General features: G+C 50.1%; 1 protein-coding gene across 2 annotated transcripts in view; it reads right to left on the bottom strand.

Annotated features, from left to right (window-relative positions):
- Positions 1–26172, bottom strand: part of LGR6 (leucine rich repeat containing G protein-coupled receptor 6) — a 169496-nt gene that overhangs the window by 22695 nt on the left and 120629 nt on the right. The window contains exons 6-11 of one of the 2 annotated variants that reach the window (XM_064732855.1): positions 24595–24666; positions 7150–7218; positions 5380–5451; positions 3636–3707; positions 2540–2608; positions 1472–1543 (exon numbers count right to left, since the gene is read on the bottom strand). In XM_064732855.1, coding sequence (XP_064588925.1) covers positions 1472–1543; positions 2540–2608; positions 3636–3707; positions 5380–5451; positions 7150–7218; positions 24595–24666 — 426 coding nt within the window. The remainder of the gene's footprint in view (positions 1–1471; positions 1544–2539; positions 2609–3635; positions 3708–5379; positions 5452–7149; positions 7219–24594; positions 24667–26172) is intronic. The other variant, XM_064732856.1, reaches the window with a different exon arrangement.

Below are 26172 nucleotides of genomic sequence, written 5' to 3'. Positions count from 1 at the left end.
GCCCTGCCTGTGTGGGGCATCCCAGGATGGTTCTGACCCTCTGCCCCTGCAGTAGCTCCATAGTCCCTGTGCAGGGTTCTTGCAGACAATCCACACCTGGAAATGCAGCTGTTCCTGTCACCTATGGCCAGAGGTGTCACAGCCACAGCTCCTGTGGCTGCCCAGGGACAGCCAGAGAGCAACACTGGCTCTGTGGGGACAGGGGCTGAGGCATTTCAAAGGCAAGAGAGATGTGAACATGCACAAACATTGGCCCTCACACTGTCTCCAAACCCAAAAGCAATGCAGTTAATGTCAGGAATTAATGTTCACTAGGGAAGGGGAACAAGGGGCAAGGAACAAGGTGGTGTGTCCCAATAAAACTGTCCCACATGGTGGTGGGCACAAGGAACAGGCTCTGCTGTGAGGGGTTGCAGTCTGATAACTGCAAACATAAACAGAGCTCTGGGACCCAGAGCCTGGGCCAGCCCAAAGGCTGCACTTTCATAGCAACTCATCCATTGAATTGGTCCAGATGTCTAAAGATGGGAGATCTTCCCTACAGGGACATCTGGAACCAAAAGCCTGTAATCTCCTAAGTTACAAATTGTCTTCTTTTATTTTTATGTTTTACTCTTGTTTCCAATTTCTGTGATCAAGAATTCACTCCTGTTGCTTTCCTGGAACAAACTTGTTTTCTTTTTCAGCTTGCTTGTATAAAGACTGATGAGAGGCAAGCCTGTTGTTGCCCTAAGGCTGCAAACTTGTATAAATCTGGCTCATGACTCATTTCCTGAGGATGTCTTTCACTGCAAACATAGTTGGGGATCTCAGGAACCAGGGATGTGATTCCTGAGATGATGCAGAACCTTTCTGAGATGTTGATTTCATCATGTACCAGGCTAAAGGAGAGAGCATGATGCCCCAGCATCATTCAGTGCCTGGCTAAGCAGGCAGAGCCAAAGAAACAGACCAAGCAAAACCCTGACCTGGCTGTGCTGCCCCAGGTGAGGAAATGAGACCTTGTGGCCTCACAGGTCCCCATCAGGTCAGACCTGATCCCTCTTGGGGTATGAACAGGATCCTTCCTCCAGGTGATGGCACTTGCGGCAGCTCCAGCTGCAATAAGCCAAGGCTGGGGCAGAGGGTGAAGGTGATTTCCCCCTTGTGTTTGGGCTGAGAGGAGCTGTGAAGGGCTCCCATCTCCTTTTGCTCTCTCTCTACTCCCCCTGCATGGTGCAGGGCAAGGAGGAGGTGCTGGTGCAGCCCTGGGACCAGAGCAGCACCTGGGATGGAGCAGCGAGGGCAAGAGCAAGCAAGAGCTCAAAGCAGTGATGGAGAAGGTGGAGATTTCTGCATGGAAAATGATGGGAACAAGAACCACAGGAGGGTCTCCCACAGCTGGCCCTTTCCCTGAGCTGGACAAAAGGAAAGCTCAGTTCCTGAGGGCACTTTGTAAGGACCAGGCAGGACAGAGGCACGGGTTACTCACAGGACTCGGAGGCTGGGCAGCTGCTGGCACATCCTTCTGGGGAGGAAATGGATTCCTGCCCGGGTCAGGGTCCTGCAGGGATGGAGGAGAGAGAAGAAATGCTGTTGCTGACAGCCTGCACACAGACTCTGTGATCCCAAAGCCCAGTCCCAGATAGTGGCAGGAGAGACAATAAAATACATGGAGAGGATAAAACCCTGCCTGACAGCTTTGGAAAGAGGCACTGCTGCTGGACCTGGCTAAGGTGAATGTGAAGAGTTCTGGGCCACTGCTGAGTACTGAATTCACAGCTGTCCCTGGCCTTGCTGGTGGCAGATGGCAGTGGCCTCTGATGGCTCTGCCATCCCTGCTCCCTCTGTCCAGGCTGGACAGGCCTGGAGGCAGGGCTGCCTCAAAAGCTGTGTGTGAGGGATGGATGGATGGATGGATGGATGGATGGATGGATGGATGGATGGATGGATGGATGGATGGATGGATGATGGATGGATGGATGGATGGATGGATGGATGGATGGATGGATGGATGGTCCCTGTGTCCCCAAGACATGGCAGGGCCAGGCCATACCCTGCCCGGGGGTGCTCCAGTGTGGGCTCAGTGTGGGGACGGTGTCCAAGAGAGGAGAACCATGTGTGGCCAGGGGCAGCATGTCCTCCAAGGCCCTGGGGACACAAGGAGGGGACCAGAGCAGCTGTAGAAGCCCCAGCCTGGGTGGCAGATGTTCCCTGAACTGCACCATGGTGCTGGTTCCAGTATGGGCAGAGACACTGGGGTGCAGCAGAAGCACTGCACTCACAGGTGCAGGAGGGGAGGAAGGAAAAAACAAACAAACAAATGAAAAAAAAAAAAAGGCTGGAGCACACTCAAGAGTCCTGAGAGAGCCACTCACAGGGAGGAAAGCTGGTTCAGGAGCCACAGGGGTGAAACGAAGCAGAAGGGTGAGCGACCAGGGAGAGGCAGAGCTGAACACTGCACAGCACTGGGAAAGTTGTCCTCACTGAAACAGCCTGGAGCACCTTGGAGGAGGAAGAGCACAGCTAGCAGGGTAAGAGGGAGAGAGGTGCCACTCACAAAACTTCTAGGCTGGTGGTGCCTTTGAGGTCTGGGAACTCCCTGATGTCCGTGGCTCCATTGAGGGACCTGCAGAGAAAGGAGGCTGCAGTGAGGTGGGCAGAGCACCTGGAGGCACCTGCAGCTGCTCAGGGCTCCAGGCCCACCAGCCAGGGGGGTAAATCTGTTCCTCACACTCAGATGGGATCAGGGCCCAGCCCCAGAGTGTCCCTGTGGCTGGAGCAGACACTGTGTGGATACAGCAGGATGGAGCTGGGGCTTCCATGCAGGGAGGCTTGGCAAGCTCCAAGCCTCTCCCAGCCACTGACATTCTTGGCACCATTTCTACCCAAATTAAAAAAAAAAAAAACCCAAACAATTACCATGGGGAATGTAAGCAGGGCATCCCACCCAAGCCTCCCTGGGTCTATGCATTTGGATCTAAAGAATGCAGAGCTATTTGAATGATTTATTTTATGTCTTGGGTGAGGCTTATAAATAGAGATTTATGAGGTTGCCTCTGCCTCAGTATTTTTAGTGCTGTGCCACAACAGGTTGGCTGAACTGCCAGAGTGGGGCAGCTGCTGTGGTTCAGGGGGTGCCCAGCCTGTGCTGGTGGCCCTGGAGCAGGCACAGGGCCAGACCTGTGCAGGAGGCAGTGCCACTGCTGCCTGCCCAGTAATAACATTTGTGCCATGGTGCTGGGACGTGTTCCTCCACTTCTCCATCTTGTGGAGAAAGGCAGATGCCTTCAGTGTCCTTCTGTTTGGGCAATTATGCAGCAGCAGAAAAGGCTGTGGCACTTGTGTGTGGCACTTTGCTGCCCCTGTCCCAGCTGTGGAGACCCTGGAAAGCCCCAGTGCCTGTCAGCTGTGTGGGGAGGAGGAATTAGTGGCTGGCTCCAAAATGCCCTTTCAAAATTAACCTTCCTCAGAAGAAAGCATCTGCAGTGTCTGCTCCTTGGAGTAACCTTTGGGGTTGGACAAGAGAGTGGCTTCATGGTGCTCTATTGGCACAGGGGCTTGGAAAAAGGGAGGGAGGAGGCCACAAAGGTGCCCAGTGCACAGGGCTTGGAGCTTGGATGTTACCTCTCTGGGGATGTGCTTGGTGAACTTACAGAGTGTGGAGCTTTGGCAAGTACTGGAAAGCAGACTGTCCAACAAACTGGATGGGATTGTCATAAAAATGGCTGCAATGGGAAGGAGGAACAGGTCAGAGTCTGCTGCACACAAAGAGAAGGTGCTGTTACAAGTCAAGAGCCTCAGAGCTGCAGGAGATGCTGCTGGGCTGTGAGGAATTCTTGTTCCTAGATAACCACAAGCTCTCCCATGGCCTGTTTTGTCTGGACATTGAGGTCTCCTGCTGCTCTGAATGGGCCCTTTGGGGTCCTGCTGAACCAGATGGGCTGGAAAGGTGTAAAACCCTTCTTCAGTCCGACTGAGAAACAAACACCTTGCACTGGAGGACACTCCTGTGGTGTCACACACAGCACCAGCACCTTTCCCACCTGTCACAGTCAGTGCAGTGAGCTCTTCTAGGACCCAGTGAGATGTGGGAGGAGTTGAGTCACCTCCTACAAGAAGCACTTCCTCCCCACTAACTTTGTGTCACAGACATCTTTTATGAAAAATCCTTTCCTTAGGATTTTTCCTCCTGAGAAGCTGAGAAGCCTCAGGAACAAAATGTAAACAATGGTTATCTGCTGCTGTGGAATGCAACAGGTGCATCTGTGATTGGTCTCATGGGGTTGTTTCTAATTAATGGCCAATCACAGCCCAGCTGGCTCAGACTCTCTGTCCGAGCCACAAGCCTTGGTATCATTCTTTCTTTTTCTATTCATAGCTAGCCTTCTGATGAAATCCTTTCTTCTATTCTTTTAGTATAGTTTTAATGTAATATATATAATAAAATAATAAATCAGTCTTCTGAAACATGGAGTCAGATCCTCATCTCTTCCCTCATCCTCAGACCCCTGTAAACACGGTCACAACTGCGGAAGGCTTTAGATGGGCAGATGCAATGGGGAGATGAACATTCTGGGAGTGCTGGCCCCGTCATCACCCTGTGGATGCTGCCAAGCAGATGGGATGAGGCTGGTGGGTCTGGCTGGAGCACTGAGTGGTTTCACCCAGTATCACCATGGCTTTCCTGATATTGGTATTTCTATAATTTAAGTCCAGTTTGGACAAGCAGAGCTTTTGTCACACGATTTTCAAGATCTGTGTGGTTCAGAGAAGTATTCAAAAATCCCTAACTGTGCCTGGGTCAGAGCAGACATGACCTGACAGCTGGGTGTGTTTATCTGCAGAGCTTTGTGTCCAGGTCTGGGCAGACACACAGGGATCTGCAGTCCCAGCTCTCTGACACGTGTGGCTGCTGCTGAAGCTGGCCAGCAGCTTTCTGAGCACAAGGAATAAACAGCAGCAGATGTCAGCCAGGGCTTAGGTGGTTTCCATGCAGACCACCTGTGTTGTGTTCCTTCCTTGCTATCAGCAAACATCAGCTGCAGGGAAATCCTCACCCTTGAGGATTCCCAAACTTCACATCCCACAGCACCCAAGGGCCTCAAAGATCCTGAGCTTGAGACTGATCTCTTGTCTTCCTGAGGGGAAGAGAATCATCCCCTCACTCCCATGGCCATTTCTTCTCTCTCACCAGCTCTCCTGAGGCAACACTGTCCTCTGAAAGGAGAACCCACAGCAGCTCTGAGGAGCCCAGAAGCAGCAATTTCAGCCTACTTTGGCACATGGATGGCAAATATCAGATTGTTGTCATTTGTCAGAAATCCCAACTAAAGACAGCAGGAAATGCCCCTTTCTGGGCAATGTAAAGATATAGGAAACATTATTTAATTTTCTTACATTGTTTGGAGGAGGGGATTCCCAACGAATGCGTTCTCTGGAATAGCTTTGATGTTGTTGTTGTGAAAACCACTGTTGGGAGAAACAAATATCTTGATATTAATTAAATTAACCTTCTTTTCTCAACACTTTTAAAGCCAGAGAGCCTTCAAAATATTCAACAAATAGGAGATATAGGCTCCTTCCCAGGTGCAGCATCATCCCAGCAGGTGAACAAGGATTGTGGTTTGGCAGGGCAAAATCTGCTGCATTTACTCTGTGGGTGTTCCATATGTGACTCCACCAACCCCACCAAGGGTACAAGGACTTCAGGTTTTAATGGAATATGAATCCCAAACACTTTACAGGTCAGGAAACAGAAACAAGCAAATACAAGATTTTCTATCCACCAGGAACTACAATTTTTCAGGATGGTTTCCATAACAGCCACACAGCTGCCAACCAGAGTGTGCCAGGAATCATCAGCCCTTGTGACTTTAAAGGATTTGTAGCTGGGATATTTTTGGTTAAGCTTGAGAACCAACTGACAGAACCAGAGGACATAGTCTCAAGCTGCACCAAGGGAAATATAGATTGGATATCAGGAAAAAATTTTTACAGAAAATGATAAAGTTCTGGAATGTTCTGCCCAGGGAGGTGGTGGAGTCCCCATCCCTGGGTGTGTTTAACAAAGCCTGGATGTGGCACTGGGTGCCAGGGTTGAGTTGAGGTGTTGGGGCTGGGTTGGACTCGATGATTTTTAAGGTCTCTTCCAACCCAGTGATTCTGTGAATTCTGTGAAAATTTCTATCAGCAAACTTTCTCAGCAGAAGAGAGCTCTGTGGGCACAGTCTGACCTCCTGTACAGCAAAGGCAGTCACAGGCTCCTGTGTCCAGGACTTGGACCAAGCTCTGGGTGATGCCCAAGTTGTTTATCCCAGAGGAGGTGATTAGTTGATGACTATTTGGAATTTGCCTCTTCTTTAGTGAAGGCATTTCAAAAGCCATATTGGAGGGGATTAAAGATCTTATTCTCATTTTGAAGGTGAGGGTAATGATGATATTGAGCTGAACACAGAAATCTCATGAGAATTCTTCCAGTAAAGAGAAAAGTAGGGTCAGATTTTTACTCCAAGGCTCCCAGAAACATGAGAGCAGCTGCTTTTGTCCCACCAGTGTGACACAGGAACTGTGGATCCACATCAACTCACCCCACCCTGGGGCTTCTACCTTTGTGGGTGATAAGTGGGATGCTTTCTTATTTTTAGTGTCTCCCAGGCTGACCCGTTAGAGGAAGGAGAGCTACCCACTAAAATGGTCATAAATTGGTAATTCCCTATTATAAATTTATCCTAAGGGAGATATCCTATAAATTTATCCTCAGTTTCTTTGCATTAGAGGGGGTGGCACAGTGCCCGCAGAAACTGTGGCCTCACAATATCAAGTTTAAGTCCAGGTTGTGGTCCCAAGCTGGGGAATGGACATCAGAAGCAGCCAGAGAACAGCTGGAATTTGAGCCCCTGAGATGCCACAGGAGAGTGAGGAGCAGAAGGAGGAACCTGCTCCAAGGCTGGCAGAGAATCCCACTCCCCTCCGAGGTGTGGAGGCTGATGGGGAGCTGGGCAGGGCTGATGGAAATTGAGGGGATAAACTTTGAAGCAGTGGATAGGGCTGGGAAGGAGAAGAAAGGCTTGGACTGAGTGCTCTCCTCAAGTTAGAGCACACCCGATGCTTCATTGGTCACTCTCTCACAGGGATTGGGTTTGAAAAGGAATAAAAGGAAAATCTCACAGCTCCTGCAGTCGGCCCAGTGTCCTGATAGCCCCGGGGAATTCCAGCAGCTCGTTGTAATTCAGATCCCTGAAAGACAGAGAAGGGAAAAGCATTAATTAACATTTCTGTAGGGACTCGACCTTTGAAGCTGGGAACTTGGTCCTTAACATGGGAGACAGGTTTTTCCTACCATGCTGATCCAGCACTGCCTGGAAACACAATCTCACCCTTTCCTGCAGCAGGAATATTGCAGAAGGAACATTCCCTGCTCAGAGCACGGCCAGGTGAGAGCCAGTCCAAGCCATGGGCCTTTAGCTCTCAGTAATTTTTTTGGCCTCCCCAGGTCAAAATGGGGTTCTTTGAAGGACAGGAAACATGAGCAGCATCAGTTGTGTGGGGCCCATGGAGGCTTCTCTGGGCCCCCTTGCTCTGTGGTGCAGAGGGGATCAGGGACCATTCCCTCAGTGGGGTCGTTCCTCATTCCCCCTCTTGGGGACTCTGGGTCTCCCTGCCACTGGCACATGCTGTGACTGGGAACAGTGGCAAGAGGAGTCTATAGGAAGACTTAGGCCTTCTTCTGATATGTTGGGGAAGATGAAAGAGGAAAGCCTTATAAATATGATTGCCTGGAAAAAGATTTTGAGAAGATGGAAACTATAAGCGACATTGAAATTAAAGCAAGCTCTGAGATCCCTCAGTTACTGAACAACTGGAAAACAATGGTGTGCCCAGCTGAAGGTGATCCCCTATTGATGGAACAACACCCTCTGCTTGCAGACAGCTCCAACGGTCAGAGCAGACCCTGCCAGCTTGGCAGAAGGGCCCAAAGGGGAGTTTTTAGGGTTTAAAATGTAACACAGTGTGGTAATGTAATGATTCTTATAGGCTGTATGGAAATGCTATAGGATTTGTATCTTGTATAAGATTGGTTAGTGAGAATCAGAATATTCAGCACAGAAGAAGATTTATGGTATTGTAACGGGAACCTCGCTCTCTTATGCTTTTGCTCTCTTACCCTTTTACTCTCTCACCCTCTCATCCTCTCTCCCCTCTCTTCTCTCAGTCCTGCTCCAGCTGTGGCTGGCAGCTCCCAGCAGGGCCCTGCACCCAGGCCCTTTGCAATAACCCACAGGTTCCCAGCCCTGCCTGCAGAGATCTCTCCTCTCCGTCCGTCCTGACCATCCTACCCCATAGCTCCTACACTGATGGCTGGAGCAAACTAAAAGAGACATTTGAGTCTGAATGAAATCTCAAGAGTTGTGTTTGCTCTCCAAGGATGGGTTTAACCTCTGGAAAAGGATTTATTTGACTTTTGGGGCACTGCTGGCAACCTGGGAGGAGCAGCCCTTCAAAGGTACCGATCCTGCTGCTGGCTGGAGGGTGCCCATGGAGACTGGCTGGGCCTTGGGTGTGCAGCATTTCTCTGACATGCCAAACTTTCTCCTTGGAAGGCAATTTCAGCTGTCACAGTAACATTTGGCCCTGTCCTGGCCATCCCACTTTGCAATTCACTGAAATCTGAAAGCCATGAGACGGCTTCCTACCTGCATGACACTCAAGTTTTAAGTGGTAGATACTTTGGAACATGATTACTGGCTCCTGGAGATTACTGTATAATTACACTTAATGAATCTCAAAGTAATTACCATGTAACCTGGATTGTGGTTTATGGAACAGAAATAACTGAGCATTTACACAGCAATGGGCTGCTGCCCAACTACCCTGTAATTCTCATCCTCTGGCCCAGGCTTGGTCATTATGTTATGATCTCTCTTGGCCCCCTTGTCTCTTACCTCTTCTCTCACTACCAGTGCCCCTCTTGGGAACGACTCCATGGCACCAGCTCAGCTTTGCCCTGCAGGTGTTTACACAGGAAATCAACCCAGAGAGCCTCTCCAAATAGGTCCTTCCAGGACTTCCAGTTTATATGATTTATGTCTTAGGGAATGCTTATCACACAATTACAAGATAGGGCACAAACCCAAGAGAAGAAATGGAATGAGGTTGTTGTGGGCGGATTTTGTCAGGTTTAGCTCTGACAAGGTCCACACCAGGTCCTGCTGCTGGATTCCCTGAGAAGCCCAGGTGCTGGGACAGGTCCTGGTTTGGCAGGGTTTGTCCCCTGACACTGAGGGCAGTTTTCCCTTCTTCAGTTATTACACAGGGATCTGGATGCAGGTACTCTGTGCAGAGATCTGAGCTGATGAATCCTGCTGCTATAGGAGCCAGGAAGGGTTCATGCTGTCTGATAGTTGGCAGTGCTGGCACTCAGCAGGGGAGGAGCACAGGGCTGGCGGTGAGACCCTGAGCTCTGCCTGCCCAGAGTCAGCCCTGCAGAGTGGTGGCAGGGTCACACCTGAAGCTGCTGTGCCTGTCCCAGGGACCAGCAGTGCAACAGGAGTGGTGTCCCCTCCTCACATTAGGCAGAAGAGCTCTGCCTCTCCCTGAACTTGCTCTGGCACACTCTGTTCTCATCCTGCTCCAAGCAGATCAGTGCTTTTCCTCAGACTTCTCTGCTTGAGCCCAAATTGATCTGTTCAAGGATAAATAGCCCTACACATGGCTGCTGATAGCCTCACTCTTGGCTTGTAGCTCCCTGTCAGCTGCTTGGGTGCTCTTGGCCAGAGTCTGTAGATGACACTGCCAGGTTCCATCAGGGCCTGGCTGAAGGCTCTCACTGCACAGGCTTGGTTACCAGGGGCAGGACTGTTAGTGGCACATCCCTTGTCTGCTGCTCAGGAAGATACAGGAATGGATTTCCCAAGTGAACAAGCAATGGGAAGTGCAGGCAGGACCCCACAGGGCATTTTCAAAGCATCAGTCAAATCTGATTAACCTCCAGATCCCTGCACTGGTTGAAATCAGAGGCATTAGCAGCCTAAGTCGACTGACTAAGCCCCAAATGATGCACATAAGGTGCATAATACATTTAAAAATTTCACCCTGTAGTGACTCCCTGAAATTAGAGGGAGATTCCACAGAGCTGCAGAGATCATTCAAGGCTGGGTGTCTGCCTGTGCCACTTCCCTCCCCTGTACCACAAACTGGGGCTGGGATGAGCCTGTGTGATGCCAAGGGATGGTCCCTGGAGAAGAGGCTCTGTGAGCCCCAGGTGACATTCAGCCCATCACTGCAGTGTCCCTGCCACTGTGGAGGCTTCCTGAGATGGCACAGGGCTGTTTCTGTGAGCTGCCAACAGATGGAAAGTATTTCCCAGCAGAGAGGAGCCTTGGCTCACCTGTGATTCACTAACAGAACAAGAGATCTTAGATCTGCCACCGGTATTATTTACAGGGAATAATTCATCGTGCTGTAATATTTGCTTCTGTCTTTAAAAATGTGTTTCCTTTCCAGCCTGCACCTCTTCCAGGCAGGCTGGTCTTTCATCAGCAGATGAAGGTTCTGTTTGTACCTCCCCATGTGAGCAAGTACGTGCAGGACCAGCTCTTCCTGAGCGAACACACAGCGCTCCCAGCCCTGGCAGCATCCTGGGGCCTCCCTCCCCTCTGCACTTGACACATACAAAGAGCATTCATTGTGTTCAGCAGCTCCTGCTGGGTGAAAGCCCATCTTGGAATGCTGGCAGCCACTGGGCTTGTTGGAAAGTGGAAATGTGGAAATGCAACCAGGTGTAGTGCTGCTGCTGCACCCCAGCTGCCAGTGACCCCGTTCTGTTCTGTTCAGAGGAGACAATGCCTGTGCTCGCTCCTGCCCTGCTCCCTGGGTTTGGGGAGGTGAGCCTCCCTCCTGGAAAGAGCCCAGCTGCTGAGGGGAGCAGGTCCCTGGTGCTGCTCACAGGTGGCTGCTCTGGATGGAGTGCTGCTCTCACGCTGGCGTGTCCCCAGGGCAGCTCCCGGCCCAGCCCTGCCCAGTTCATGGGGCTCAGATGGATGGAGGGGGCTGTAAAAAAACAGCACTCAGGGTGATCCTCAGGTGCCATCTCTTCCCTGCAGTGGGGCCACTCTTCCCAAAGCCCAGACCCAAACCATGACATGAAAAAATTTCCCTGTCCCTGTAGCCCCACATTTCTCTTCACAGAGAAATTTCTCTTCACAAAGAAATGTAAGGCACATCTTCCCAAGAATATTTCTGGGTTTCACATTCTCTGAACCTCAGAGAAAGAAAACACAATTCTTATCATTTGCTGTGCCTGTGTTTGTGCAAAAGTAGAATGCAATATGGAGATTGTTTACCCAAGTGATGGTGTTTTGTTTCCTTGGCCTGTCAGAGCCAGGTGTGTGTGTGTCAGGACTGTTGGCTGACAGTTGTGAGATTCAGAGCAGTGTGAGCAGTTGTGTGCAGGGTTGAGTGCTTGGCAGATTCAGTTTTAGATGTATAGAATAATATAGTACAATAAAGTTATTAATTAGCCTCCAGATATCCGTGGAGTCAGATGAACATTCTCTGTTCCCTACCAACGCTGGAGTTGCTGTTGATTTGCAACACGTCCCTTCTTCTGTCACAGAACTGGAGTTGGGCCCTGGTCCAAGCAATGGCCCAGAAACAGCATTCAACCCCCACCAGAGTGCTCCTGTCCATGGGAAGTTTCTGTTCATTTGGTGAAATCCAGTCCTCAGGTCTTTCCACAGGTGCTGTCAGGCTCCACCTGGCCCAGACATCTCCTCTCTGCCTGCTGCCAATGGGGAATTTAGCCCATGTTCCTGCTGGTGGACCACCAAAGCTTCTTCCCCAGGACTCAGATTGGAAGGACTCACAGCTCAGTGGGTCAGGGATGATTTTGCTTTTTGATTCCAGTGGCAACAAAATTTCCTCTCCTGAGCATGTCAGGGAACTGCCCATCAGTCACAAACCCTCTCCAGGAGCTGGTGGATGTAGGAAAGGTTGAACATTGAAGGGTTCCCTTCCTTTTCCTGCCTTCCATGATGTACTTGGGCAATGCTTTGTTTCTCCAGCTCCACACTCTGCCACCTTCCCACTGCTGCCAATTTGGGATGAGGCAGAGAAAGCTGCAAGAAGCCACGTCACTGTTCCCACTGCCCTGCTGTGGCACGGGCTGGGGTGGCCCAGGAGGGCTCTTGGCCCAAGGGAGCTGGACCTGGCAGTGCTGCCCCAGCCCTGGGGTCTGACCAGTCCCTCCCAGTACAGCTCTGATCTCCACTGAAAGTCCCAGCAGTGTCCAGAGTGTGGCTGTTCCCCCCAGGACTCCTGTCTGCTCTCCTGTCTCTTTGTGTGTGACCTGTGGGGTTTTCCGCATGAAAAAACTCATTGGTTGTTGTTCATCCTTAATAACTCAGCACAGAAATTTCCTTTTAATTTTCCCTCATTCTTATGCCAAGGAATAGGAAAATTCCTCAGCACAGCATTGTCTCCTGGAATAATTAAAGGAATGATTAAAGAACAACCCTTCCCTCCCCAGCACTTTGATTTCATCCGTTTCTCATCCAGAACATCAGGAATATTCCCCTGGATCAGTTCAAATATCCCTTTCCTGTGCCATGAGGAGTTCCTGCTCTCCCAAAGAACCTGGGAACAAAATTAGAAATCGGGGAGAAAAAGCAACCAAGGGAAAGGATCCTCCAGCCCCAAATGAATCCTTGAATTCTGCTGTTTACTCAGGGAAAGAACACAAGGAATTTTTTTCTATCCTCCCTTTTTTAAAAGGACAGGAGTGTTGTCCTTTTCGGCACAAAGGAAATCAAAGGCAGCATTCCTTGGTGGAACGATGGCAACACCCCATGGCCATGGCTATGCCAAGCAATAGGGATACCTCACAACAACAAAAATAAATTAAAAATGATCAGCATGACATAAGGGAAATTTCCCCATTATCAAGGGCTTTTGAAAGTGAAATCAGTCAGGCAAGAGGTTCAGAATTGATGTGCAAGAGCAATGGCTGTGAATAATCCCTTTCCTGAGCTAGGCTCAAAGCTACCAGCTCTAGCACGGCAGTGGGATGGCAGGAGGAGCCTTGTCTGTTCTTCTGCTTGAGATGAAAGCCTCTGAAAGGTCACCCAGTCTGCCCAAGACACAGTGAACTGGCTGGCTTTCCATTGTTTTCATTGCTAGAGGGAGCCTATAGCTTCATATTTGGAAGATCTTAACCAACACTGTTGTTTATTTAGAAATAAAAGTAAGTTGACATCAAAGGCCCAGTTATTTTGGGCTTTAACTGCCAGGGTGATTTGAAGCTGACAGCAAGCAGCCTGGAACTATTAATATCTTCAGTCATGCCAAAAGGAGAGAAGGAGGGGAAAGAGTCTCAGGTCAATTTTCTGCCTGTTAGGGACTATTAGTGGTTCCACACAGGAAGCAAAAAAAAAAAAATTATATAGTACTATAAATTCTTCCATAAGCCACAAAACACCACAAATTTGCAGCTAATAAACCTGAAGATGAAGTGAGATTAGAAGCTGTAGATGGGACATTTGCTGACTATTTCAGTCCCAGTGAGGTTGGAGATGTTACCATGGTGCCTGGAGGGGACTTTTTGTGCAGCCTTCTCTGAGGACCTGCATTTCCACCTGTCCTGTGCTGGCACCCCATCAAGCTGCCAATAAATGTAATTACTGCCTCTGCTAGTTGTGCTGGTTACTGTGGGCAAATCAAGCACTGGAAAGGATTTAATTGGTAGTCTGGAAGCCCAAGGGGGCCATGGTGACCATGTAGTTTGACCTCTTGCCCAGTACTGAGCAGACAGCTTTACCCAGACTCCATACATCCAGTCATGGCTTGCCAGATTAGTTCAAACATGAAAAATAACTGCACAATCTGGTGCTGTATTTTATGGGATCACAGACTCATTAAGGTTAGAAAAGCCAAGATCATTGAGTCCCAGCATTAACTCCACACTAGAACATGTCCCTAAGCACCCTTAGTGGCTTTTTTAATGCTTGCAACACTTTCCATTGTGTAGCACCAGCCCAAAGCCCACTCTCCTGGCAGTGGCTGTTGTGGCAATGGTCCCTTGAATGGGGAATAATTAGCATTGACTCTATCATTGCAAAAGGCTGAATAATTGCTTTATTCTTCTATACCATACTATACTATACTATACTATACTATACTATACTATACTATACTATTAACTTTTAACTCTTACAGACTGTCTGACATAGCTTTAACTTAATTGGTCAATTAATCTAAACACTATCTAGTGTCTAATTAAGAAACTACTCTTTGGTAAACAATTTCTATAACACATTCTACATGTGCACAACGACAGGTGCAGCAAGTGGAGATAAGAATTGTTTCTCATTCTCTTCTCTGAGCTTTCTCCCAGCTTCTCACAGCTCTCCAGGAAAATCCTGGGAGAGAACTGTGTCTCTCTCTTTTCAGAGGATATGTGATTACCACAGGTGGCAGCAGTCTGTGTGTGCCCTTGTGTAGCCACATTTCTCCTCACAGAGAAAAGCAAAGCCATCTTCCCAAGAATATTTCTGAGATTCACATTCTCTGAACCTCAGAGAATGATCATAACAAGTCTTATCTCATTTGCTGTAACTGTGTTTGTGCAAAAGTAAAATGCAATATAAAAACTGTTTACCCAAAGTAATAGTGTTTTGTTTCCTTCGCCTATCAGAGCCAGGTGTGTGTGTGTTGGGACTGTCAGCTGACAGTCACGAAATTCTGTACAGTTGTGTGCAGTTAAGTGCTTAGCAAATTCAATTTAGATATAATATAACATAGTTATATTATATCTAGTTATATCATAGTTATATCATAGTTATATCATAGTTATATCATCTGACAGTCAAAATTCTGTACAGTTGTGTGCAGAGCAGAGTGCTTAGCAAATTCAGTTTAGATATAACATAGTATAACATAATATGAAATAATATAGTATAATAAAGTAATTAATTAGCCTTCTAATAAAATAAATGCATCATTCTCTCCCCCTCATTGAGAGCAAAAATATCTACTATATCCAACTTGGCCTGGGGGATGAGATGCTGCCAGTGCTGTAAGAAGTGAGAGGAGGGAAGGGGGATGTGGAAGGACCTAAACACATCAAACATTTATCCATCACCTCTGCCAGTCAGAGAGCAGAGAGGAGTCCTGGGTGGAGCAGCCACACACTGGACACTGCTGGGATGTTCAGTGGGGGTCAGAGCTGCACTGGGAGGGACTGGTGGCTGCAGGGGTGCAAGGCACAACCCACAGACAGTCAGCAATGGGCCATCAGTGCCACAGAAACCCTGTAAAGTGCTGCAGAACCCTGTCAGTGAGAGACTCAGATATTTCCAGGCCAGCAGAATGAGTCCTGGTTCAGAGACTGCTGCTTGCTCCTGGCAGGAATCATGTACCCCAAGTACCTGACAACCTTCCCACAGTGGGCAGCTCATCTCTGCTCCTTTGGGGCACACATGCACTGCTCAAGTTCCCTCATAGCCTGGCTTCTCCTTATAACTGGCAAATAAAAAGGGGTTTTCTATGGCTTGATAATGTCCCAATGAAAACACTGACCCTAGCAGATGAATCCCATGGTGGGTCTTACCTCTCCGTGGACATCCCCCTCTTCCTTTAGGGAATGCCTTCACTTTCTTTTTTTCTTTATAAACCTGCAAAATATCGTGTCTGACTGGGCTTGTGTTCTGCCAAAGCTCAGCCTGGTTACAAGGCACTGAGATGTTCAGAGCAGAGCTGCACCAGGGAGGGCACATTCCCAATAGTCCAGGCACCTGCCTTAGGGGGAGAAGCTGTGGCACACTGGGAGGAGGGCCCAAGGGACACCCAGTCAGTGCCAGATGTGTTTGCCAGTTCAGTTTTATAGGTGACTCTCACTGTTTGGAAAAGTCACTTTCCACTTACAAAGTGATCAGAGCAGTCAGTGAACTTTATAGCTCTGTTCCTGGGCCTGGCACAGGGACCTGCGCAGCCAGGGCCCTGAGCTGTGGCCCTCTTTCCAAAAAGCCACACGTACCCTTCCTTTCCCCATCCCCTCAGTCTGGGTACCTGAGTGCCTTAGGTTACAAGATGTGGCTGGGGCTGTGAATTCTGTCCCCATCTGTTAGAGCTGGGGCAGTTCTCTGCTGTTCATGGGGCAGTTTTTTCTTTATCTCTCCCACACCCAACCCTCCCTCCAGGATATATCCTCTGTCCATGGCCACTGAGTGTCCCTGCAGGGCTGATCCAATCCCATCATCCCATGGGGAGATGCTCCGCCCAGGGGAGGAGCCAAGCATTCCTACCTGGATCCAATCTGAGCCTGGCACAGCACAGCAGCCTTTGCCCCCTGCATTGCCAGAGGAGCAGCTTTCTGCTGCCCTGCATGGCCAGAGGGAGCCCAGGCCCATCTGCAGCAGCCCTGGAGCTGCAGAGGAAAACTCCCCCCTTGTGCAGGATCCCTGCTGCAGCAGAGCCACAGCTGGCACTGCAGGAGGGCTGAGCCCCCATGGGATGGGGCTGGGACACCTCCCTGACACACAGGGGGCAGGGACTGTTCTGGCTCTGGCAGTGTTTTTTTGTATTATCTGCATTTCTATGTTTTTTTTACCCTAAAAAGGACTGTTATTCCTGCTCCCATATTTTTGCCTGAGAGCCCCTTAATTTCAAAAATTATAATTTGGAGGGAGGGGGTTTGCATTCTCCATTTCAAGGGAGGCTCCTGCCCTCCTTAGCAGACACCTGGCTTTTCAAACCAAGACCCCGAGCCCCTCCTGAAGTCCCTCCCATCCTCTGGTGGGGCAGCTTGGGATCACACAAGCAAGCTCTGCTGAGCTGCCTGGGGACTGATGCTGACACTGGAGCATCAGGATGCTGAGGAAGTACCGAGCAGCTCAGTGCAGCAAACAGGGTGTCCTTGAGGGGTCAGATCCATCAGCTGCTTGGGGATTTGTACAGATTTGGGATTAACATCAAGAGACTGCACAAAAGACTTCAAATTAAAAATGCTGATGGAGAGAGATCCACTTGAGGAGCAAGGTACCATTTGACAGACAGTTTTCTGGGAGAACAGCAAAGCCTGCCTGGCCCTTAAAGAGTTAAATAACCCTTGTATGAGCTGTGCTGGAGATATTTCCCATTTCCTTCTTCCTGCCTTCATTGCCCAAGGTGTACTTTATATTAATTTTCTTACTTTCTTTTCTTTTTTTTTTTTCCTCTCCCATAGAAAATTCAGCTCTCCAGAGGAGTTGGTAGGTTCCAGCTCTGCTCTGCATTTACAGACTCGACTAATTACCCAGATAATGGGATGGGTGCTGTGGTAAGGGCATTTCCTGTGAGGCAAGGTTAGGCAGATAAAGTGCCTGGAGCCAGAGGGTTTTGGATTCAGCCCTTCTGGGAGACGTTTCTAATTTATTAGTGCTATTTTTTAAAAATAAATTAAAAGGTTTTTAAATGAATGGAGATTTGCTCTTTCCAAGTGATTTATCTCCTTTGTGTGATGGGCGGAGGAGCTGGCAGGGATGCAGAGGGGGAGGGAGAATCCAGGCAGAGAGGAAACAGCGGGGTCATCTCAGGTGGAGGGGATGGGCAGGGCTGCGTGGCCTCCCTGAGCACGTCCATGGCTGGAGATTTCCCAGAGGAGCAGCACTTCTGGGGCAGATTGTTCCTATTTTGGCTGCAGCCCAGAGACCTCCAGCACTCTGAGCTGGTCCTGGGGAGCAGCCATCGATTCCCCAGCCCTGCCTGTGCCCCAGGAGCCACCTTGGCGCTGCTGGGGCTGGCTGGGAAGGCAGGACACTGCCAGGACAGGCTTCTGCTCTCTGCCAGCACCAGGGGCTGGCTGTGTGAGTGTGCCAAGGCAGGGCAGCCCTGACGGTGTCCTTGCTCCCTGGGACCCGGCTGTGTCCATGACAGAGCCCACAGCAGGGCCACAGCTCTTACTGTGCATTTTCCCTTTGCCTCAGCAGCCCCAGACAGAGCTCTGAGCAGGTGTTGGGGAATGTTGTTGGGGAAGATGAGACAGTAAAACCTTATAAATATGAATGCCTGGCAAAAGATTTTGAGAATATGAAAACTATAAGCAAGATTGAAATTAAAGCAAGCTTTGAGATACCTCAGTTACTGAACAACTGGAAAACAATGATGTGGCCAGCTGAAGGTAATCCCCTTTTGATGGAACAACACCCTCTGCTTGCAGACAGCTCCAAGGGTCAGAACAGACCCTGCCAGCTTGGCAGAAGGGTCCCAAGAGGAGTTTTTAGGGTTTAAAATGTAACACAGTGTGGTAATGTAATGATTCTTATAGGCTGTGTGCAAATGCTGTAGGGTTTGTATCTTGTACTAGATTGGTTAGTGAGAATCGGAATATTCAGCACAAAAGATTTATGGTATTGTAATGAGAACTTTTTGTCCTCTTATTCTTCGCTTGCTCTCTCTCTCTGCGGCTCCTCTTTGGGGCCTGCTCCAGCTGTGGCTGGCAGCTCCCAGCAGGGCCCTGCACCCAGGCCCTTTGCAATAACCCAAGTTCCCAGCCCTGTCTGCAGAGATCTCTCATCTCCATCCATCCCCACCATCCTACCCCGCAATGCTCCTACAGAATGGGAGGTGGATTTTGTGGTGGGGACCCTGCACATACTTTGCCAAGGTGCTCCCTGGCACTGCCAGCCCAGCTGAGCCACACCTGAGAGCACAGACCTGTCAGAGCCACTGCTGCTGCCCCCCTGGCTTGTACCAGAGCGCTCAGGGACTCTCATCAGGATTCCTGCTGTGTGTGTGTGACAATCACCCCCAGGGCCACCACCATCCCTCTGGGCCACCACCATCCCTCTCCTGCTTGGACAAAACAGTCTGATAGGAGAAAAAAAAGCTTCCCCCTTTTCTTCAAAGGAGACATCCCATCCCAGGGCCATCCCATGGATCTTCCCAAATCCTCCACCAAAGCAGTTGTGGAAGTGATTCATTGAAAATGCCACTGGGATGGGATCTCCAATGAGTCACTCGGGAAGATCCCTGAGGAGCCTCTGTCCCCTTCTAGCTGCACTCTGCACTTGCTCTCTGGGCTCTGCTCTGCCCTGTCATGGGCACACCGAGGGCTGAGGGCTGCCTGATAGCAGGGAAGGGGCAATGGTGAATGATGGTCTGTGTGTGCTGCTGTTTGGAGATGGAATTTGGGGCCAGCTCTGAGGTTCAGCTGCCATGGCTGTCCTGAGGGACACACACTCAAACACCTGTGGCTGCACAGGTTCAGGGCAGCTTCCCCTCCCATCCCTCTGCACAGAGCAGTGACCTGGAGCTTGGTCATGCAGGGGGGCTTCACTCATTCCCCTTCAGCTGTGATCCATGAAATATTCATGTTTTGGGCACACAGAGGGATAAACTCAGGATTATCACGATCTGCCTAATGAGGCCAAAGTTGAGCACTGTGAGGTGAGGGTATCCTGAGAGGGTGAGGCAATTATTCATCACCTTTGGACTGTGCTCAGACTGATAGCAAAGCTCAGGGACCTTAGGACACTGCTCAGCTTTACAGGTGAAGGTGGTAAGGAGGAAACCTGGGCATGAGACCAGCCTCCCTGTGGAAATTGGTGTCACAGGGATCCATCCCCTCATGAGAAATCCTTTCCTCTCAGAGCAGAGGGGAAGCTGGCCCCTGTGTTAGCACCATGCAGGCCTTTGGCTGTTCCTCTGAAACAACAGCCATGCTCTCCCTAGCATTCTGCCCCAGCCCTGAGCACAAGGTCTGGTGTTCCCAAAAACCAGTCTCGGCCATTGCAGGGATGCTCCTGGCTGCAGCTGAACTGCTCCTTCCATCAGCTTTCCCTTAATACTTCTACTCACCAGGCTTATGACACTCAAATCTCATCACAGAATTATGGGATGGTTTGGGTTGGAAGGGGCCTTAAAAATAATCTCTTTTCAAGTCTCTGCCATGGGCAGGGACATCTCTCAATAGAAGATGTCTAAACCCTTTGCCCTTCTTGCTGCTTTGTTAAAGACTGAGAAATTGAGTCTAGGATAATCAGGAAATGTAGAAGTCAAGATCTTTCCATCCAAATGGCAGAAACAGGTGATGCTGCCAGATGTTTTACAGCAGGAGTTAAACATCCCAAAGGAGGATACACCATGGGGCAGGACTGACAGGAGAGATCTGGAATAGGGGAGCAATGCAAAGAGCATTGTGTCTGCAGTCTCAGCTCTTGGCATGCCCTGCATCTACATCTTGCAAGAGATGGGGCTTCTCTTGACTCATTTTCATTTCAGCTCCCCATCCCTCACCCTCTCAGGATACCTTCACCCCTCTGTGCCAGGCTGTTTGCCATGGTCCAGACATTCACCCTGGCCACCTCTAGCCATGCCAGGGGGTGATGAATGTCCTTCCCTTGGTGTTTATGGTCTCCATGCCCAGCAGGGCAGTGCTGCCTCCTCCCTGCATTTCCTGTGGGCATCTCCTGACCTTACACCTTGTGTGGAGGATTGAGGCCATCACCCAAGGTGGCTACAGGAAGAATGTGTCACATCAGGGTATTTACACTCCCTTTTACTCCATGTCTTTGGGAAAGGGCTAAAAACTGCCAAGCTGCTCCCACTCTGACCATCTAATCCTGGTTCCTGGGGCTTCTTCCCACAGCCTGCAGGGCTGTTCTGTGCCATCTCTCAGGCTGGTGGGAGCTGGAGAGGGAATCTCACTGCTTTACAGGGCTCTTTCGAAACCCCTTTGGAACCTGGCCCAGGCTCTGAGCTGCTTCCAGCCTACCCTACCTGCCAGCTCTCCTTCCCAGAAAGAGAAGGCTGGGGGGGCAGCTGGGGAGCAGCCAGGTCTTGCCCTGACAGAGAAAATTTTCTTGGAGCTGCTTTCTCCAGTTTCATGCTGGTATTTGACTCATTGAGGCCTGGTGGGTGCTGCACATCTGCCTGTCCCCCATCAGTGAGAAGAACACTGTGCACTTGGCAGAGCTGACTTGTGCACAGGAGCTGCAGGTCAACGCAAGGGAAATGTGAAGTCATTCATCCAGCTTCACCTCTTTCTAGATTTGCTGCCCTCCTGAAATATCAGGGCCAAGCCCTCTCCAAGAACAAAGATGCTCCACTGGGATCTGTTTTTGCAGAAATGCTGGGAGTTGGAGCAGGTGAGCAGTGTGGTTGTCGTTATGCAGCTCACACATTGCTGAGACCTGCACGGGGCAGTGCCTGCTGCTTCTCTCACGGTTTTGGCATTTAATAAAAATAGAAGTTTTCCTGTCTAGCTGAATATAAGAAGAAATATTTCCCTTAAGGAGACAGAGGTTTTTGCACCTAAAACTTCCCAGGCTCTTCTGAAAAACCTGAAACAATGTTTTCCATTCAAATATTACAGTTCTTCAACTATTGTGCCTGGTTTATAATCAGCATCTGGCCACAAATACTCATTTTAGGAACCCTGGAGAAATTTCTGTCTTCACCAACCCTTACCATCCTGCTGCCTTCCAGGAGGTAACACCCACGGGGTAACTGAGAGCATGGTTTGGCCTCCACAAGCCAAGAAAATGTGCTAAGTGCTGTCAACAGAATGTAATCATAATCTGAGTTAAAGGATAAATGTGGAGACTATAATCGTCTCCACATGCACAGGAGCTGAGAGGTGGAAGGTAGATGCAGGTCCAGCAGCTTGGCTGGGACACTGCAGCCAAAAGTTTGGCAGTTTTTAGCCCCAGAGCTTGCCCAGTTTTGGTCAGCAGACAGGTGGGTGCTAAGGATTAACATAGGGGTGGCTCCACTTGAGGAACACCCATTCCTCAGGGGTCACTGAGCTGGAATTCCTGCTGGCCCAAAGGAGAGAATTGGGTGTTCAGGCCAAGAGGAGCAGAAGGCCTCTCATTGCTTTGGAGGACCCTTTTTCAGAGCAATCAGACATGGAGGAGAGTCTGGAGCTCTCTGCCCCAGCACTGTCCTGGGGTTGTGGGACCCTCACACCCATCCATCCTGCAGGGCCTGGGCACAGCAGAGCCCTGTTCCACCAGGACCTCGCTTGGAGGCTGGATCCTCCCAGGGCTCCTGATCAGCAGAGCAGAGACAGGGCTTGCAGAGCTGCAGAGCCCCCAGATTGCTGCACAGCCCTGGTCCTGCAAGCACTGGGAGCAGCAGCAGGGGACACGGAGCTCCCCAGGTGCTGGGTGACATCTCATATGGGAGCAAAAAGCAAAGAAAGTGTGAGAGTGGGAGCAGGAGAGAGGGAAAATGAGCATTCAGCAGAAATGGCTGTGGAAACAGAATTATCTCCCAGGGCTATGAAACCATTTAGTCTTTTCCCCAGCAAACAAGGGGCCATTTTTTTCTTCTGCAGCTCCATCCTGCTTGGGATGGGTAGCAGCACCTCTAACCACCCTGGCTGCAGAGAAGGGTTGCCCAGATGCAGGCTGGGATGTTGCTGCATGTCTGTCTGCTACAGCTGTAGCCCAAACAAGGTTTTCTTCCATCAGTGAGTTCTCTCCTTCCTCCTGCATCTCCTGCCTTTGTGCTGCCTGGGTGCCACAGCTCTGCCCTCACACATTTGCCTGTGACCACCAGAAATGACTGGGGAGAAAGCCAAGCTGGGACCCGTGGGTCACCAGAGGAGACCATCCATCAGCCTCCCACCCCTGGCACAGCTCAGCCTCTCCCCAGCTGAGCCCTTCTGGGTGGCCCCAGGATCTGCCAGTCTGCAAGGCAGAGACAATGTGTGTCATGGTCCTGCCCTGAGGAGTGTGTCTGGGGACCAGGGGTTTGCCTGCTGCTGCCACTCTTGCCCGATAGCTGCTGTTGGCACCATGCTGGGCACAGAGGGGCCCTGTCTCCTTGAGTGGCACTTGAATGCTGGGAAGCAGCATCTCCTCCTGCCATGACCTGGACCCCCTGGTTCTCCTGGCAGGAATTGAGGGCCTGACTCCGACCCCGAGCTTGCATGAAGGGACATATTTCTGCACAATTGAAGGCATCAAGCACCTCTTCCAGTCTTTCAGAGCCTCAATTCATTTGTTTGCTTGTTTATGTTTCCTCCTGGGCCCATGCACAGCACATGAGGCCCAGGCCGCTCATGCAGCTGTCACAGCACAGGGAATGTGTGGCCAGGCTGTGGGATGAAACTGTCCCTGAGCTCAGAGTGAGCTCCCTGCTGCTAATCATAGATGGTTTGGCTTGGAATGGACCTCAAAGCCCATCTCATTCCACCCTCTGCTGTGGCAGGGACACCTTCCACTATCCCAGGTTGCTCCAAGCCCTGTCCAGCCTGGTTTTGGACATTTCCAGGGATGGGACAGCCACAGCTGCTCTGGGCACCCTGTGCCAGCATCTCAGCACCCTCACAGCCAAGAATTTCTTCCTACTATCTGATCTCAATCTACCTTCCTGAAGGTGTGTCCTGGAGGTGAGTTCATTCCTGATTCCCATCCTCCCTGCAGTCTTCTGAGGGATTGTTTCCCAGCCACACCAAGCACAATGAAATCAGCTGGCTGCGGGTGATGCCAGCAGACATGAGATCCCCTCAGAGATCCCCTCAGAGATCCCCACAGACATCTCCCACAGAGATCCCCTCAGAGATTCCCCACAGAGATCCCCTCAGAGATCCCCTCAGAGATCCCCTCAGAGATCCCCTCAGAGATCCCCTCAGAGATACCCCTCAGAGATCCCCACAGAGATCTCCACAGAGATCTCCACGGAGATCCCCTCAGAGATCCCCTCAGAGATACCCCACAGACCCCTGAGGACTTTGCAGACCCCAAACTCGAGCCAGCCTCTCACTTTGGTGGTCAGGTGGTGGAGAGGCTTTAGGACCATGCCCATGTGCTGAGGAAGGAGACAATCTCTGAGAAGCGAATGCATGCCAGCTCTTGGGATTGCACCTGGACTGGAATGGTGTCCAGGGCCTCGGAACCCCTTGCCATGCACCCTGCCCACATGCACAGATCCCCCTGCAGCAGCAGCACAGGCACAGGAGGAAAGCCCAGGCTCTCACTCCCCCATTGGCATCATGCCCTGGGCATCCACTGGTGCCAGGAGCCAGCCCTGCTGCTGCCCTCAGTGCCTGGGGACCAGGGACATGTGTAGGGCTGACCTCCTTTCCTCCATGTGGAAATGAATTTGTAGAGACTTCTTAAAGCTTGACAGAAGGCTCAGATAATGTGTATCTGTATGTAAACTTTGAGATAAGAAATGTTGACTTAGATATGTTATGGAATAGGACATTGTTGAGAGAGAAATGGAACTAGAAATAAGTTTCAAAGGATGGTTTTGTAAATAAGACTGGATACTTTGGAGAAATAGAACTATGAAAGATGCATTGTAGTGGGACCCACGAGGGGTAATTTTAGATAATTGGTTTTAAGGCATTTGCAGCATGGCATGGCAAAAAGCTGATAAGCCAAGAAACACTTATAATGTATTGAAATTAGGAAATAGTTGGCTTCTGATTGTGATGCTGTGAATTATAACATCTGTATTGTCTCATCCTTCACATGAGACTGAAAATAAAATAAAATAAAAGTTTTTAAAATGCCTCTCAGTTACCCTATCTGTGGGTCAGAAAGGGGGTTAATCTGACAACGCATGCTGTGCTGAGGGATGAGCCCACCCCATGTTTTTAGGGCAGAGAAGAAAACAGGCACTCACAGGGTTTCCAGGCTGTGCAGCCCATCAAAGCCGTTGGCTCCCAGGCTTTGGATCCGATTGTTGTGCAGGTGCCTGTGGACAAAACAGAGAAGGTCACTGGGGGTGCAGGCTGACCTTTTCCTGTGGTCCAGAACATCCTGTAAGCTGAGCACAGCCTGGGCTGGGATGCCAAGGGCACTTATGGGGTTCCCTCTCTTACCCCATGAGACACATGTTGGGTGCAGTAGTGCTTGCAGAGCTACTGAGCTCCCACTCCTCTGAGGAATTCCAGGCTCATGTAGGAGTTTCCCTGAGATCTCCACCTTCACAGCTGCCAGGTGGCTGTGGATGAACATGCTTAAGCAAGAAGCTTCAAGAAACACCCTAGAGCTCACCTTACCCTGGGCTCAGCCCATCTGTGGCTTCAGCAGCTGCTCATGGGCACTGGGTGCTATCTAAGGACACAATTGTATTTGGGCTCCTTGGAGTCTTAGTACCAGCAAGAAGACTTTGAATGAAAAATCATCCTGTTAGTCACAGTTTATTATCTTCACATGTGAAAGGGGAAAAAAAAAAGGAAAAAAAGAAAGCACTGCCAGCTCCTGGACCAGCTCCAGTTTGATTGCAGTGAGAGTTGTCTTCAGCTCAGTGCTTCAGAGTGCCTGGCTGAAGTGCTGGGGCTATGCCACAGGCTGATGCACATTCTCTGCACCATAGGAACAGTTTTTTCCTGTTCCCCTTCATCCTGCTGCTACATGCCACAAACATCTATTGCTTACAGGCTTGGGAGCTCCCAGCCTTAACGTTGGCACTGGAAGCCATGTGCTGGGGGGCCCTGCAAAGCCACCTGAGGTAATTCTGCCTTGGAAGCTCTGTAGGTGATGAGTTTCTGGAGTTCTGGGTTCTGTGTTTCCATGAATCCTTCACTCCCCTGTCTCAGTCTTTTGGCAAACCCAAGGCCTTAATCCCTGGATTCCTTGTCATGGGTTATCAGAGACTCTTGTGTATACGTGCACATCTCAGTGCTTCTTCCATATCACTTCTTTTGCAGCTATGACTTGTGGCTAATTGTGCATCTCCCTCTGAAATCCCACTCAAAGGCACCTCTGAGTCCATGGACAGAGTTCTTGTGAGCAGTCTGAGAAAAGTCTGCTGAAAACAGGAGGAGACAACCCACTGCTGCCCAGTCTGCACTTCCACCAGCCTGCACTTCACCCCCTTGGTGATGCTCTTTTGCAGTGGTGGGCAGTTATCCCTTGGTGCTGACTGCCCGCCAAGGTCTCTCAGGGGGAGTTTCCCCATCAGTTCAGATTCTCTTTCAACACCAAGTCCATGTGGTGAATATCTGCCATACCACTCCCCTCAGGGATCCTTTTGTCTTATGCCCATGATAGCACTAGCAAGGGATGCACCAGCCTTTGTCCAATGCTGCTGCCTCCTCCCAAGAGCCTGGGGGAGGCTCCATCCTGGCAGGTGGATCAATGATTTTTTCATTATTTGCTGCTTGATCTAAATGTGTCTCAGCTTGAAAAATCTCTTCCTCCACCTGGATTTGAATGTGAGCTGTTTGGCTGAGCACAGGCAGCTCCCACTGCCAAA

Source organism: Zonotrichia leucophrys, chromosome 26, assembly GCF_028769735.1.
Source record: "Zonotrichia leucophrys gambelii isolate GWCS_2022_RI chromosome 26, RI_Zleu_2.0, whole genome shotgun sequence".
Classification (NCBI taxonomy): Eukaryota; Metazoa; Chordata; class Aves; order Passeriformes; family Passerellidae; genus Zonotrichia; species Zonotrichia leucophrys.
The sequence above is the reverse complement of the archived record's forward strand: the minus strand, read 5'-3'. Positions and strand labels throughout refer to the sequence as shown.